Here is a 16,589-nt window from a genome sequence, read left to right on the forward strand (position 1 = left end):
TCCTTTCTTTCATCCTTTGCTTAAATCACTAAAATTTTTGTGTATCTCTGGTTTTTCCAGATTATGTAGTTGGTGTTCTGTGGTTAGTTCCAAGGATGCCTATCAGATGTCAGACTAGAAAAGGTGTTCACACAGGGAGGTTTAAACAGCAGCCTTGTGGGGATGGCGTTTGCTTAGCTGATGGGAGATGAGCTGTGTCAGTATTCCACAGCTGACAGGGGACATCTGCTGGGGTAAACTACCAGAGTCCTCATGTGCTGTATCTTGTTTGGCTATGTAGAGTCAGTGTCTGTGGCTTGTTTAGGAGGCAGCTCAGCTGCACAGCCTGCAGACCAGCTGTAAGGGCTGCCCATGGCTTAGCAAGAGTTAATTAGTCAACAGAGCTTCTAGGTCAGACACAGCATTTCCTAAGGATGTATTTTCATAATGAGTATTTGAGGAAATCCAGTCCTTTCAGAGGTGAGTGCGTAGTACGTCCTGATGAAAGTGTCAGTATGAAGAATTTCTTAGAGGTTAAATAATACTGACTGGGTTAAGATGCTTTTGATTACATGTAGCCTCTGACATGCCTCCTGCGTTCACCACAGTGCTTTATTGGGATGTGGTGACCAATGAGGTGACTGATATCTGCCTTCTCTGTCCCCTTTGCTTTCCCAGCGCGGGATGGGACAGTAGTGAGGGTATTTTGCAGAGCTTCGGTTAAATGCCATTGTCCAAAAACATTATGTGTTCCTGATCAAAATATGTAGGTATACAGTTTCTCAACAGGTATTGTTTGGAAGTCTCAGTTACTTTAAAGTGAGCAATTCCTGATAAATTTTATGTATGTTATCCTTTTATTTCCTTTTTTTACTGCAGTCAACATATTCTACCTCCGTTTAGAGGACTGAAATGTTAACTAAATTGTTGCTTTACACTTGCCTTGCGGGGTGGAAGTGTTAGCATCACGTTAGCTTTACTCAGAGTCACAATAAAAAATTAAAGTGTAAATGCTGTTGCCATTGCTAATACAGATTTTTTTAAATTGAGGGTTTTTGCTTCATATGCTTGAGCGTGTTTTAAAAAATGTTTTGTGTGCAACTACTTGTGAAAGAATAGTACTAGTCAGGAGCAGTTATGAGAACAAATTACTGATTTTTATATGGTAGGCATCTAATTTTCACCTAATTACATCACATCAGAAACAGAGGTTCCAAAAAAAAAAAAAGTAGTAAATTGTGGTCTAGTAGCAGGAGTTGAAGTGTTTGCATTAATAGTAAGGAAGTGTTGGATCCTGAACTCACTGCACTGTATCCCTTGAAAGTTCTTTTTGTACTCTTCAACCTACGGGCATCCTAAGTTTTAATGCGCAGAGTTGCTTGTGCACCGTTCTTAAATGGTTGTGTTGCAGGTTCTGGGCGAAAACAACAAAGCAAATTTGAATTTATTGACAAATTCACACTATCAACTGTAACTTGGTGCTTACTGAGTTTTCTGTTTGCTCAGCTCTTCATTATGCTTAATTGCCAAGTTAAAATTAAGGGCTTAGTTCTTTGCCAGGTGACAGGTAGAACTGTGTGGTTCTGAGGTTGGGTCAACATCCTATTGCAATGAACATCTATAAAAAATGTCCCTGAAATGCTGGAACCAGACCTGAATATCACATTTTGAGATGCTTCAATTTTGTTGTTTCGGTACTGTCTTTGATTTGCTACATGACCTCTGTGACTAATTATCACACAGTTTCTTCTTAATTACTGAGTTGAAAAATGTTGTAAAGCTTCACTTTATTTGTGTCACTTGACAGGTCATTACAATTCAGTGCGATTTAAACACGTTACTGGGTAGAATTTTGTCTTTTATTATTTGTAAAGTTAGTGTACTGGGAGTTGGCATATTTACTTAAGAAGCATTATGCTGTACAAAGATGCAGCAGTAGGAAGGGAGGTAAGTCTGTCTCCTATTTCTGGGGCTCCTCACAGAGGCAGTCAGCAGTGACTGGCATACCCATGTTTTGAATTCCATGCTGTTCAAGTGATAGTAGATAACTGCTTGTATCTCTCTTGCCTCATTCTACAGCACATTTCCCACCTGGAACTCCAACTCGTCTAGTAGTCTTTTTAGCACTGGTCATGAGAGTTCTGCTTAACGAGCTTCTGGCTTTATTTTTATTATGTAGCTCTGCAGTGGATAGTCAACATGTATATTTAGCCCACAGAATTTGGAAAGATGAATATATCAAGCAGCAGAAGTTGAACAAATAGGTTTGTCATCTGATTGCTCATGAGAAAGAGGCTCTAGCAGTGTGGCACTTCCCACATTCTTGCTATTGTTGGTTACAGAAGATTGGAATAAGCAGGGGTTGGATATTTTTTGAAAACTACTAAAAATGCTCATTTTTCTGGGATACAAGCAGCTGTGTGGGCCTAGGTGTATCAGTAATCACATTTTCACATTTATTTTGGCTGGCAGAACTTAAAAGTGTGGTTCTTCAGTGAAATGTCTCTTCTGTAACAAATGCTATTTGAACTTTTAGGCTTGGAACAACACACGATTCCTGTAGTGAAGATATGTATAGTACCTTGCTACAAAGGTATCATCAGCTGGAACAGGAAATGGGCCAAGTTGCTGAAGCATGGCTTGAATGCCAGAAAAGAATAGATGATTATGTTGATGAACAGGTAAGAGTCATGTAAACAGTCTAAATACTGATTATGAGGGGAGCAGCCTGTGAAGGACTGAAGACATCTCTGAAGAATAATTTCTTGGGTTTTTTTATCCAGGGTTTTGAAGCAAAAAAATATAACTTGTTTCATTCATGTTAGTCATTCACAATAGAAAAGCATTAACTTACCAATACTTAGTGGTGATTGTACAATGACATCTTCAAATTGTTGAAGCAGATTGTTGTGTTATTGTTTAGAGATGGTCTTTGAACATGTTATAATTATGTTAGCCAGTAAATGAGCCATAGGAAATCAAAATAACCCGTTCCACAAAACCCCCTAAGCTTTCAAAATAAATAAGTGCACTAAATGAAATCCGGAGGAGGAGGTAGCTTTTAAAAATTATGGCATGTTTCACAGTGTGACAATGATCACTGTACAGTTGTCAAAATGGGAGCTGCATTTGTGTTGATGCATAAATATTTGAGACCTCTGAAGCAGTCCTTTAATCAAGTATATCATCTGATAGCTTATTTCTCCAAATTTGTGCTACGTTTCAGAAAATAATCATGTTAATGTGCTGACATCTACATTGCTGAGAGCTTCATTTTCAGAAAAATAGCTGTTTAGTTTGCAAGTAGTTGTTTATACTCTTCAAAATTTTCTTCCGTGGCTTTTGTCTCATGCTCAAAAAACTTCATTTTTTAAAAACACCTGAGGAAATGAGTGGAAATCTGCTTAGTTCAATCTTAAGTGTTCTAGAAGAAAATAATGCCTTGAAAATAACTGGAGATTTTTATAGAACTTTCCTTCTATTTTGAAGTTTTATGAGCATTAGGAATATGGAGAACTAATTTGAGATTCAGTAATGTTATGTTGCTTCTATAGATGTCAAGCGTACTTTAGTCTTACAATACACTGTAAATGTCCTTTAGAAGTTGTTCCTGTGTTCAAGATTTAAGTGAACTTTTACCATTAATTCCAGTGCCTTAATGATGGAGACAGGATATAACTAATTTTATTTTTAAAGTTTGCTCTATATTTGGGGACTGCATCTGTGAGCTTTGAGTTAAGAAGTTTTTTCTTGGCCTGGCTGCTGTTGTGCATCTAAATATTTGATTGCAGCTCAGTAAAATGTCATCACCTCACATTTTATGCTATTAGAAGTCATCTTTGCCATGGTGTCAGGGTGTCATGGCTGTCTGATATTGCCTCTCTGAGAAGAAGGCAGCCCATTTCACTGCCATCATTCAACTGTTTTTTTAAATGATATTTCTGTAGTCACACTCATATTTGATTTCTCTCTGGTTCTGCACCACTTGACAATCAGCTCCTTACTGACTTTTCTGTATTTCTTTTTATCAAGTGCCCATGCAGCTGCCACAAGTTACCCATCTTGCAGCATTTTTTAAATGAGCTCTGTGAAGTCTGTATTCTATGCAAACAGGCACTCTTCTCCCAGTTGGGGGAATTTCATGTGATGACTTATTTTCTAATGAATAAAAGTACCTGCAAAGATGGGGGACTGTGTAGGGGAAACAGTTGTAAAATTTAAACCATGAAATTTTAAAGAAAATACTGATATTTACATTGGTATTTATTTGTAGGAAAAAGCATTCTCGCAGTCATACCTTAAACCCTGTGTTGGTGATAACTTGTGGTTATACTCTCTTGATCAAAAATACATTATTCAGTATAACCATCACACCTGAATTTGCAGTGATATTTTTGTCAACGAGGTAGAAATGAGAAAGCCACGCTGCTATAGAAACTGTGGATCTTAACAGCGAGTGCGTGTTCATTACCTGCTTGCTTCTTGGCTCAACAAAATTGTGAGGTTTCGTTGGTAGTGTTTCAAAGGTTAAAAAGGAAAGGAGCTTTAAGAATGGTTCTCATTTATGTATTGTGAAACTATATCCAAAACAGGGCATCAGCAAAGATAATTGATGGACCCTCCGCTACAGTAGGTGATGTTACCTGTTGGTAAAAAAAAAAAATCATTCTTGCAAGCAATACACATAATAATTAAAGAATGTATAAGATAGCTATGTCATGCACCAATGTAACTTAATACACTGGTGGGCAATGTGTGTATGCTTTGATGAAGTTTAGGGTGCGGAATCATCTGTATCAGTGCCTGTATTAATCATGTGTTAAATCCTGGGAAAATCTTTGGAGTACCTTGAGTACAGGAGAGTTTTAAGCGTATGCAGCCTGTACATCCAGATCCTGATTTCCTTACCAAACTGACAGTACATTTACCTGAGGTCCTGGATTATTTCATCAATAATGGCTAGACAGTCATATGTGCTTTGTGCCAAAGGATTTCCTTTAAAAAAAACAAAAACAAAAACAAACAACAAAGAACCAAACTGAAATGCTTTTGTCTGGGCAGAGCTTTTTGCTTGTCTCTCCATATTAATGTTTTATTTTTATTTTTTTTACAGTCCTGGTCCTCTTAATAGACAAAATCGTTTTTTGTCTTTATGGTGGCTGCATAGATAATTGAAGCAGTCAGTATTTTTGTGTGCTCAGAGTTTGTGATAGGAGGAATTATTTTTATTGTTTCTAGTGAAATAGTCTAGGAAAATAGATTCAGACATGGAATTTGGGAAGCTCAAAGGTGTGATTTACATTTGGTACAGACTTTAGAATTTGGAAGGAACAAGCATCCCATGATACATGTATAGACATCAGAGTTTTCACAGATGATTTAATGTTACGTTTCTGTTCTGACCAGACTGCTGGCTTCATTTCATGATTAAATCCATTTCAGAATGGAAAAACACTTGTTCACCTGTCTGTCTTGCTTGTCTGATGGAGTTCAAGTACTTTATATAGCCTCAAATAAATAGGGAGGAAGGAAGAGGGTGGTAGTGGCCCTCTCTTCTCCACTGGGCAGCAGTAGCAGCATATTCAGTCCAGATGGACAAGACTGAAGTGTAAATCCTTTCTTCTGATGGCATTTGAATTTATCTCCCACTCCCTAGCAGAGTTCTTGGGCATGATTCATGGTTTGTATTGCAGCTGCTTTACTCTGGTGAAATAAAAATTCACTGTGGAAAAGAAAGGAGGGAGAGAAGTGGGTTTCTATTATTTATGGAATCAATAACTTAAGATACTTGTAGACATGGAGTATTGCAGTGGCTGCAGAGATGGAAGAAGGAAAACTTGAGTGTCAGCTCCTGTTCCCATTAATGCTCAGGTACCAGGACTCATCCCATGGTGTTGTTTGCTGTGACAGTTTCTTGGCAGGCTTGTGTAGACAGCTCCCAGTTAATGCACTGGCTGTTTTAAATAGCCTTCTCTGCCATTAAAAGTCTTCTCTTATGAAGTATGGTGAATGGAGGTGGCTGACTTTGAGAGTGAGGGTTCAGGTGTCAGGGTGCCCAAACCAGTGAGAGTTGCTGGCTTTAAATATAGCTCAGAGGTTCTCAGGAGCTGATAATTCATCCAGGATGAAATTTCTGATGTTGCTTGCCACAGGCTCTGCGGTACCTTTTAGTGTGTCTAAGAAATGGTATGAGTGATCTAAGAATATTTCATGGGTGCCTTTTTTTTTTCTTATTTTTTTTAAACGTACATGAACATGGTAAACTCATTTTTTGGTGTTAGTGTTGTCTCACTGGAGCAAAGGAAATGCAAATCCACAGTAGTCATTAAAATATGATCTTGATAGTTTCAGAAATTAATTAGGCAATTTTTTCCACTTAATACTTCAGATCCCCAGCTTAAAATTTTGTCTTTCTAAGTTAAATAATGATAATAGCAATAATATACTTAGCTTAGTAGTGGGACTTTAATCTTTTTATCAAGTATAAATTTCTGGAGGCATGCTTTTGAAGATAAAAAGAATGTTGCTAATGGTGTAACCTACTGGTCTTTGGCTCACTAACCTATTTTATGAAGCAATTCCTTATATTCTCTGATAGATTATTATTATTTAGGTAAATTTTAAAAAAGAACTGTAAAAGATAATCCAGGTAGTTGCTTTTCCTCACTGATGAAGTAATGCTGTTAAAATGTTATAAGGTAAAACAGGAAGAGTTTTGTTCATGCATTTTGGTGTGTTAAAGTCCATGAAAGCTTTTGTGTTCCTTCACAGTCTATTTACTAAATCAGAAAAATATCATTTGAGTACAAAAAGTTATGGACTCCATGTGCATTTATGGTGGTATCATTTGAGAGACAAGTAATTATAAAGTGTTTTTTTCCAGCCTTAGCTAAATTAAGGGGCATGAGGGGCAATGAAAAACATAGTGTTAGTCTAGGTCACTACCTTTGGTTCTTTTGACTCTTTGACTGATTCGTTCCACAAATGGTACTTCAGGGTTTACACTTGAGCCTGCATTGAGGCCTTACTGTAAGTCAAATTTCTCTAGATTTTAATGCATTGTAGTGAATCTGAGATGTTGAGTATTTCATACCAATCACTGTTTATTAAAAATACTATAAAACTATTTAATGAAAAGAAATATTAACATAAGGAGTAAGAGTGGGAAAATGCAAGTGAAAAATCATGCAAAGTAATATAAAATCTTTTGTTTAAGTGACTCAGATTATTAGCAAATAAAACACATTTCATATTGACTAAGTGTGTAAGTACTTGCAGAATAGTATAGATAAGATAGGTCAATTGACAACAAAGTAGGTTTTCTATTGTTAAATCAATGAATTTTCCTCAAATTCTGTTTTAGATGGCAATGAAAACAAAACAACGCATGCTAAAGGAAGACTGGGAATTTTTTAAACAGAGGCGTTTTATTGAAGAGCAGGTACGATTTTTTTCATACTATTTTAAGTTATACTAATGCCACGCATATATTTGTAAGATGCAAACATGAGTGTAGTGTGTTGTATTTGTTCAGTGCAGTCTAATTCTGCAACTAGGCCAGGCATGACATTTGATCAGCTAAGATACAGAACAGTGAGAGCCAAGAAGGGCAGGTAAAGTATGTAATCTCAGTTATTGCAAGGTAAAACATCAACACTGTTGTCTTAGGACTGAATGGCAGGTGTTTAAGATCTTTGTACAAAAAAAATGGGGGCTTTTTGTTGCCTTAGAGTGGGATCCAAAACAGCCAATACATTGAGTGTGGAGCTGTCTTGACATACATGGTAGGGAATGTCGTGCTCGAGAGTTTAATAAATGCCTGTGTGTGTGAAGGACAATGAGCCTCAGTATCAGGGCAGGTGATTCCACCTGTTGAGACTCCAGAGATAGCTCCTGCATCTGTTTTTTGGGGAAAGGGCTGAGCAGAACTGTGTTCCTTTTTTTAAGCTGTAACCAGAAAGAGGGGCCAGTAGAAGTTTCTACCTTATTACAAAACTGCTGTTTAAGACTCGGTACTCTCTTCTGCAGCCTAGAAGTGTTCAAGTGTGCATCATGCTTTCCGTAAGAGTACAGTGGGCTTCAGATAGAGTCAACTCTGGATGGAGAACCTGTCTGTTCCTGTACCAGTATGCAGAAAGAAACGCTAGTCATGAGCCAGAGAGAGTATGATAGTACATATTAATAAACTTAAACTTAAGCTTAAATTGGCAATGTGTCAAAGCAGTCATCAGTAAGTACTTTTTCTCATAAGGAACATAAGCCTGTGTTAACCTTGTCTTCAGAACATCTGGTGTACGGGTCTCCTCAGAGGACTTGAGGAAGAATCCTCTTTTTCCTTGATCCTAATTGGCCCTTAAGTGAGCTGTAAGACCATGGCTGCTTAGGTAAGGATCAGGTCTAGTCACCGATAGAAGTGGGAGCTTAGGCACATCCTTGTTTAACCTAAGGCTTGTAGGTATATAATGAAATTAGATGCTTTCAAGATTAGACCTCTGCCAGGTGGAGATTATTTGGATTGTATTTTTTCATTAATGCAGTCAAGTCCTGTTTTGGGCAGCTGCTCTTGAGTCTATACCATTGTGTAGCTACCAAATTAGTCCTAATTTTTTTCATTTGCAAGTTCAGGGTGAGTTTGTTGTTTATAACTTTGTACTTCATTTTTTGTGATCAAAACACCACCTTCATGAAATTATTCTGAATTATTCTGCCTTTAAATTATTTTGCCCAAAAAACTCTTTTTGATTATGTAACTTGTCATTATGTGCTATTGATTTTTTTAATGGGAAGACTTGCACTACTAAAACACTGCCTTTACCATTTACTTCAGCTTAATAACAAGAAAGCACTATCTGGGGAGAACAACTTCACAGACACAATGAGACACATGCTGTCATCACGTTTGAGCATGCCTGACTGTCCCAACTGTAATTATAGAAGAAGGTGAGCTGATGTTTTTAGCATGAAATCATAATCGTTACTTTCCTTTTCAAGGAAAAAAGAAATACGTTATTGGAACAAAGAGTATGGTTACTTAAATAAATGCTAGTTAAACAAGGTCATAAAAAAATCTGTAATTTAATTCTTGAACAGATGCACTTGTGATGACTGCAGCCTTTCACACATTTTAACGTGTGGCATCATGGATTCTCCCATAACGGATGATATCCACATTAACCAGTTGCCGCTACAAATTGATTCTGCTCCGGATTATTTATCTGAGATCCGCCCACCCAGTATGTCTTCAGCAAGTTCGGGATCGGGTTCCAGCTCACCTATCACAATTCAGCAACATCCCAGACTCATCCTCGCAGATAATGGTTCTGCACCAACTTTGTAAGTTCCTGCTTCTGTTTGAAATTTTACATTGAATTGAACTTAGGCAGGCAAATGACATTGGCAGGCTATCATTATGTAATGCTAGTTTTGCCTCAGAAAACTATTTAATAATGGTACTGTATTCAGCTGGCCACAACTCCAGCTGTATGTTGTGCAAACGTACATATATTAAAAAAGATGCTGTCAAATACCTGAAAATTTCTGAAGATACTGTATTACCAGTGTTGCTAGAAGTTTTTGTAGTGTGCAGTTTACTGCTTTGCAATTACAGGGACATCAGATACTGATCTACTTTAGACCATCATGTTAAAATGTCAGATTTTCCTAAACTGAGTGAGGGAACTGGCATTCTTTTCTTTGAAGGATCATCATTTCATATGAATCGCTTTAGTTCCAGAAAAAGCCTTCATTATATGGCTTTTAGGATTGTTGAACCTGTGTTAATGTGTCTTGCATCAAAAATTATTGTCCCTATCAGAAGTATCTGCCACCCAATTTCTCACTCTCCAAAGTCATGACCAGATTTGACCTATTAGTCTGATGGTGGACTTTCACCCCTTTGTAATTCTGAAGAGTTAAAGCTGCTTGGTGGGCTGTCTTTTGTACTCAGTATGGATACAGCTAACCAGGACTCTCTTCTGTTATGTGATATTCTAAAGAAATACTTTAAAAAACCCAACCAGAGTTACTTGTGTGGTGGGGACACTGAAATAATGAAATACCTGCTGTGGCTGCAGTCAGGGGAATTTTCCATAGTGTTCCATGTTCAAACGCTGTGATGAACAAGGACAGTGCAGATGTGTGGGATGTTTCTGGTGACTGTCAGTCACTAAGTTCCATTTCCTCTAAACATTTATCTACTACCCCCAGTGGTTTAATCTTTCATTACAGAGCTGTAGTTTCTGAACCCATTTGGGGAGCACTTGGAAACAGCTACATATTCCTAGATGTGTGCTTTGCCATTTCTATAAACTCTCACTAATTTTGGTGCTGAAATGTCAAAAATGCTTCAGTTTGTCTCTTCAGAAGCTAGTTCAGCTGAATCCAAGTATTATTTACTGTAAGAAGCCTATTTTAGGGAAATACCACTGCTCCTTGGGGAAGTGCCATTTTATGTCTCATACTATCTGCTGTGATTTGTTTCTTCATTGCACATTTGAAATATGCCTAATGGTGCCATCATGTAATTAAATTTTGGCTCAGTATTTTATGGAATGCAACAAGATAAAAAGTGCACAGTTTAAGAGCTCTGGATTATTGTAGCAACATGAGCTAACCAATCTTTGCAGCACTTCCCTGGAGTGAGTAATAAAACATACACGTCCTTTTACTATCTATCTGTAAGGTAAAAAAAAATCCACTAAGTATTTTAGAGCAGATTCTGAAAAACATGCAGATGTGGGGTTGTCTACAAACTAAATGCTATTGAGAAATTTAAGAGCTACTGTGACATGTTCAGTGTTTCCTTTTTACTGGTGTGACGTTTAACATGTGGAAAAACTCAAATTTTATATATTGTGGGATTTTCCACTTCGCAATTTCTGTGAAGGAGGACATTGTTATAAGACTTTTTTCATCAAATTAAAGGTTATCAATATCCTGGAATTACTAATTCCATAGATTCTTGGTCAGAAGACAGTGTTTGAAAAATGTTTTACCCAAAACCAGCAGAGAATCTTATTTTCAATCGAGTCTGTCATTCAGGCATGTGACTGCTGCTTTCAGTGGGTTTATGTGGCAGGTTGTTTGATTTTACTTGCTTGAAAAAGTAAATTCAGTTGAACAACTTGGAAGACCGTATGTTGACTCCTAATTGGAACACTTATACAAGGGATGCCCTCAGCTTTATTTCATCTTGGTATTCTTGCTGCTTTCACTGTAACTGAGCACTGTGATTCATCTAAGCCTCTTTTCCCCTCAGTGGTAGTGATGATGATGATGTTGCACCATTATCAGCAAAATTTGCTGATATCTACCCACTGAATAATTATGATGATGCAGAGGTTGTAGCCAACATGAATGGAATCCACAGCGAGCTAAACGGTGGCGGCGAAAACCTGGCATTGAAAGATGAGGTACAGCAATTACTGTGTCCTTTTTTTTCTGGTTTTTAGATGTGCTCACTGGAGAAATATTTGTCCTTTTTAATGTCCCCATGCTAATGAGGTGATGTTGTCCAGTCTCCTCAGGTGAGCAGTACTAGCAGCAGCTCCTCAGAAGCAGATGATGAAGAAGCAGATGGGGAGAGCAGTGGTGAACCACCCGGGACTCAAAAGGAGGAAATGTCTCTAGGAAAAAGGGCATTAAGGAAAGATGAAACAAAAATGGATAGTCCACCACCCTCTTACCCCAGTCAGCAGGTACAGTCATCTAAAAGTATCTTGCAGTAGAATAATTTCTGAAGTGTGGCTCTTGAATGAGAACACATATACATCATCAATTAATTTTTTAACTTAATATTTTGTCAGTGGGTAAGCGTGACACCTAGAATGACTACCTGCTACGTTGTCATGTCAAATAATCTCTTAGTCAAAACCTGAAATATGTTAGTTATATTGAAAGTTGCTTCAGGAAAAGGGGAAAAAGTTGATTCCTACCTGAATGAGAAACATAAACTAACAAGCATTTCTGTTTGGAAGATTGACCTGGTCTTTGCTAAATCTTAGTGTTATGTTATTTGAAAGAAATTAGGGTGGGAGGTGGATGTCATGAATACTTAGTTAACACGTATTTCTTTCAAATTCTGTTTCAGGATTACCTTTCCTGGTGTAAACCCTTTCTTAATCAGTTGCATGACTTAAGGTCATGGGTTTGGGGATGTTTGGTTTGTTTGTTTTTAATGATTTAAGATGATGAACCTCTTGACTGCACGATCATTTGACCACCTAGAGAACCATGCCTAGACTATCTGCTCTGCAAGTAGCTGTGTTTGAACACTAAAGCAAAGTATCCCCTGGATTTGTCTTTGTAACCATGTGGATTTCAATCTGAGGAACCTGCAGCTACAACATAGGCTCACTGCTTTGAGGGAGGGCTGTCACTTCTGTTTCTTATTGCACTAGAATCCATATTGGTGCACCTTTGAGAGCTTAGACAACAATCACCTCCCAGCAGATGTTAACCTCTGGTTAGGATGTTTTAAGACCTTCTACTGAAAGTTTTTTCCTCATGTGTTAAGAGTATTAAACTAATTTTCTTTCAGCAAGTATGTTGTGTTTTTTCTATGTGTGGCTGACCAATGCCATAAAAATTACATGTGGTGAGACCTCTATCAGACTAGTTTGAAACTGGTGAAGAGATCCAGTATTTGTTGTGGAAAATCAGATGAGATTATGTAAGCCTGCTTGCTTTAGGGATGCAAACTAAAATGCAAGATAAAAAGATGGATATAGTCTTTCTCTTTTTTTCTTTTCTTTGAGGAATGAGAATATTCTCAGAATTACTCTGAGGAACTCTTAATGACTTTCTTTTTTTAGTCTGATCTCTTAAGCAGAGCTGAGTAGCATATTGTTGTATTTAAGTGATTGATTTCTCTGGTACATGTCATGTGAATTTGAGATTTTTGGCATTACACCTTGGGTTTGCTAATTTACTCAGTATCTACTTCTCTTGGATTTCTTTTCAGTACCCAGTTTTCAGAATTGGGTTTTGAGTCTCAACAGTTTGTTTGAAATATTTTTTTTCTGTTTTCATTTGTTAGTAGATTAGTGTTGATTTCTGGAGAGTACTAATTTTTTTATTATAAAGTTGGGGTTTCTTTTGTTCTCTTTATACACAAAATTAATCCACTGTGTTTGGTTTATGAGATCTGTTATTTGTTAAAATATACCTTGTGTTAAAGGCTGTAATGCTTTTAAGTGATAATGGTTGTTTTTGAGAGGAAGGGATGTTTTAAGAAGAGCATCACCTGCTAATTCTTCTCTAGAAAGCTAATACTGAATGTTACATTTTTGGAAAAATGTGAACTGCTACTTTGGTGGGAAAAAAGAGAAATTAGGAAGTATTATTGCTATTGCTTCTGGTAAAATTATCTACCAGTGAAATGTCAGGTGACAGTGGCAGGAAGAAGTAATGAGCTGAAAGGGAAATGGAGCTGCTCTTTCTGGGCTTCTTTTCTTCTAGGTCTGGAGTTCTTTTGAGACTACAGAGGCTGATGATACCTTGAGAGCAGTACAAGCTTCTGAAGTGTGGATTTTTCATGTTTGGTGCAATTGCAAAACTTTCATGAGAAATGTCAACCTCACACATTTACAGAGTAGTTGAGTTTGGATAATCCAGATCAACCTTGCTGGTCAAAGCAAGATCATCTAGAGAGAGTTGGTCAGCACAGTGTCCAGTTGAGTTTTGAGTACCACCACAAGTGGAGGCTCTCGAACTGCTGTGGGTGATACGTTGCAGTGTTCAGCCACTCTCACAAATGAGTGGTTTGAGTGGATTTCCTCTAATCCTTTCATGGGATACCACTGAGAGGAGCCTGGGCCTGTCCTCTCTGTTCTTCCCTTCTCCACCCAGTCATGGAAGATCCCTCTGAGGGAGAGGATTACCACTTGCATTGATAAGATTCCTCTGAGGCTGAACAGTCCTAGTGCTTTCATTTGCTCCGTGATGGATGCTCCCATCTTTGTGGTCCTTCACTGCTCTGACAGCAGTGTGTCCATGTCTCTCCTAGTGGGGAGCTTAGAACTGAGTCTGGCACTGCTCTCACCAGTGCTGAGCAGAGTGGAAAGCTTGCCTCCCTTGACATGCTGTTTGTGCTCTGCCTAATGCACCTGAGGACTGCTTCCACTTTTATCAGCTGATCAACTCTTACCACTACTTCCTACACCTAGTTTTTTCCATATGCTTGGAAAATTGTGCAAAATATTAATTCAGTTCAATTTTTTCTTTTTATACCAGGGTGATTACCTGGTAATGATCAAATGCCGTCAAGGTTTATACCGGTATTTTGCTTGTTGTCACATTAAATCTCTGTATGGTACAAAATCTCTCAATTTTTAGGGTATTCTTTTAAGTGAGATAAAGATTCTTCACTAGTGCTTTTGCTTAACTGTGAGGCTTTTCCATTGGTACTAGAAAAAATTCTGTGGATGCTCTGAAAATATTTGATGTGTGCAAATAATAACAATACTACTAAGATTTTATGTCAGTAAAATTTGTCAGCAGATTGAATTTTTTAATGGGTTTTGTTGGGTTTTTTATAGGCTGACCAAGGTCCAAATGCTTGTGAATGTCACGTTTGCAAACAAGAAGCCTCAGGACTAACAGTCTCTGCACTTGCAACTGGACGCCTGCCTGCTGGGCACCAGTTTATGAATCCTGAAAAACCTGCACATCCTGCACTTCATCTTTATCCTCACATCCATGGACATATACCATTGCATACGATTCCTCATCTGCCTCGTCCACTTCTCCACCCCACCTTGTACACTGCTTCTCCCTTCACACACAACAAGGTAATACCGACCAAGGAGTTGATGCATGCCCATCCTAGGAAAAATGCTGTACAACTGTATAAACCAGCATGACCCAGTACCAGTGAAACAATGAAAAGTTGCTTTAAATTGTGGTTTGGTTGTAATATTCCTTTTGCAAGGAATGGTGAGTGACAAGGGAGGGTTCGTACAGAATGGCTGAGGGTAATTTTTTGCCAGGAAGACTGATAATGTCTTCACTGTGATTAAAAAGCATGTTGAGTCAAATGAGTCTTGTGTGTTGGAGGCAGTGATGGGACTTCAGTCAGTGTAAGAGAACTAATTAAATCTTCATTTCATATACATCAGAAAAATTTAGTATTCCGTTTCGGCAATAATATCGTGAGATTTGTAGTTAAAATTTTTGTGAATTCTCTTTTTTTTTTGGTTGGGGTTTGTTGCGTTTTTTGCGGAAACAGAGACATAGGAGTCTTACTTCATAGTTGTAAGGGTTTTTTTCTCATTCAAGAGAACTTGAATTTCTGCAGGTTCTGCAAAATTCTTTTGACCTTAAACTCTCAAGTAATAAACAAGGTGTGGAACAAGAATTGGGACCAAGTGGCAGCTTTTCAAATATGAGTCAAAACTCATATTCAGGCATTCCTGTTAATGGGGATGTTGTTTCACATATTTGTTTAAAGCAGCTGAAGGGTGGGTGCTGCTGAGAGGGGCAAAGGCTTTGTCATTGGGTACATCTTTGTTGTCTCCTGGTCTGATACATGCTTAAAGTTGCAGGGAGGGTAGAATAGTCCACCAAGATGCCTCTTACTTGCTCTTTTTGTCCTTCTTAAACATCCACTTTGGGTTTTCCTGTCTTGGGTGTCCCTTCCTTACCTCTGTTCCATAGCTGCAATGTACCGGCAACAGCCTACAGCCCATTGCTGTTGTTTTGCAACCATGTTAAGTGTTTCTTTCCACCCATGTATACGATTTTTTTTTTAATGCAGGTTATTCCAGTCCCTCCCACATTCACAATTAGGCAGATAATGAAAATCCTTCTTTATGAAAATGGGAGACTTAGGTATATAAGTAGTTTGTTTGGCCATGAGTTTCATGTCTGAAATGTCACTGGACTCAATTGATATTTTTGATATCTATATCTACTTCTGCATAGCTTTTAATTTGCATCACGTCTAGTATAAAAAGAGAACAAAACCTGCTTTACTTGGCCTTTTTAAAGGTGGCAGTAATTGAATATAATATTTATGTTGCATGAGGCCTCTGGGAGAAAAGTCATTTTAGAATATGTAGAAACAATTTCTTGGTTGTGATTTCTGAAAGTTTCCAAGAAGAAATGGGGTGAGCCCAAACAACTTATCCCTATAAAATGAGAAAAACCACATGCTTCTTTTTTTTTGCCCTAACTGGTTCTTAAAAGGAAAGGGTGTATTTCTTGACTGTTAATTTTAGGTTAGGAACTACTTAATACTTGAAAATTAAAAAAAAAAAAAGGAAGAAGATAATCAACTTTTGTTTTATGTGTTTTATTTCTTTTTCTCTTGCTCTTATTTTCAATGCTGAAGTGTTTGTAATCCGTTTTTCACAATTGTCTTCTATGGTAATGATTGTTATGTCAGAGAAGATTAGTTTGTTTAGGCAGCTTGTGCTATGAAAGGTAGTAATTCCTAGCAAGTTCTAAATTCATACAAATCCTAGTTTTAATTATATATTAACACAACTAGTTTTTGGGATTTGAATAGTTTGTGTTCATCGGTTAGTTGATTCTAAAAGCAACGCTTTTTGAGTGTAAAATATGTACATTGTATGTACTCATACAATCTGAGTAATATATGCCTTAATTAT

General features: G+C 37.6%; 1 protein-coding gene across 2 annotated transcripts in view; it reads left to right on the forward strand.

Annotated features, from left to right (window-relative positions):
- Positions 1–16,589, forward strand: part of FAM193A (family with sequence similarity 193 member A) — a 78,143-nt gene that overhangs the window by 46,132 nt on the left and 15,422 nt on the right. For both annotated transcript variants that reach the window (XM_040065270.2, XM_040065271.2), the window contains exons 8-14: positions 2,516–2,660; positions 7,343–7,420; positions 8,807–8,919; positions 9,070–9,312; positions 11,237–11,390; positions 11,496–11,675; positions 14,517–14,768. In XM_040065270.2, the coding sequence (XP_039921204.1) occupies positions 2,516–2,660; positions 7,343–7,420; positions 8,807–8,919; positions 9,070–9,312; positions 11,237–11,390; positions 11,496–11,675; positions 14,517–14,768 (1,165 nt within the window). The remainder of the gene's footprint in view (positions 1–2,515; positions 2,661–7,342; positions 7,421–8,806; positions 8,920–9,069; positions 9,313–11,236; positions 11,391–11,495; positions 11,676–14,516; positions 14,769–16,589) is intronic.

Source organism: Hirundo rustica, chromosome 5, assembly GCF_015227805.2.
Source record: "Hirundo rustica isolate bHirRus1 chromosome 5, bHirRus1.pri.v3, whole genome shotgun sequence".
Classification (NCBI taxonomy): Eukaryota; Metazoa; Chordata; class Aves; order Passeriformes; family Hirundinidae; genus Hirundo; species Hirundo rustica.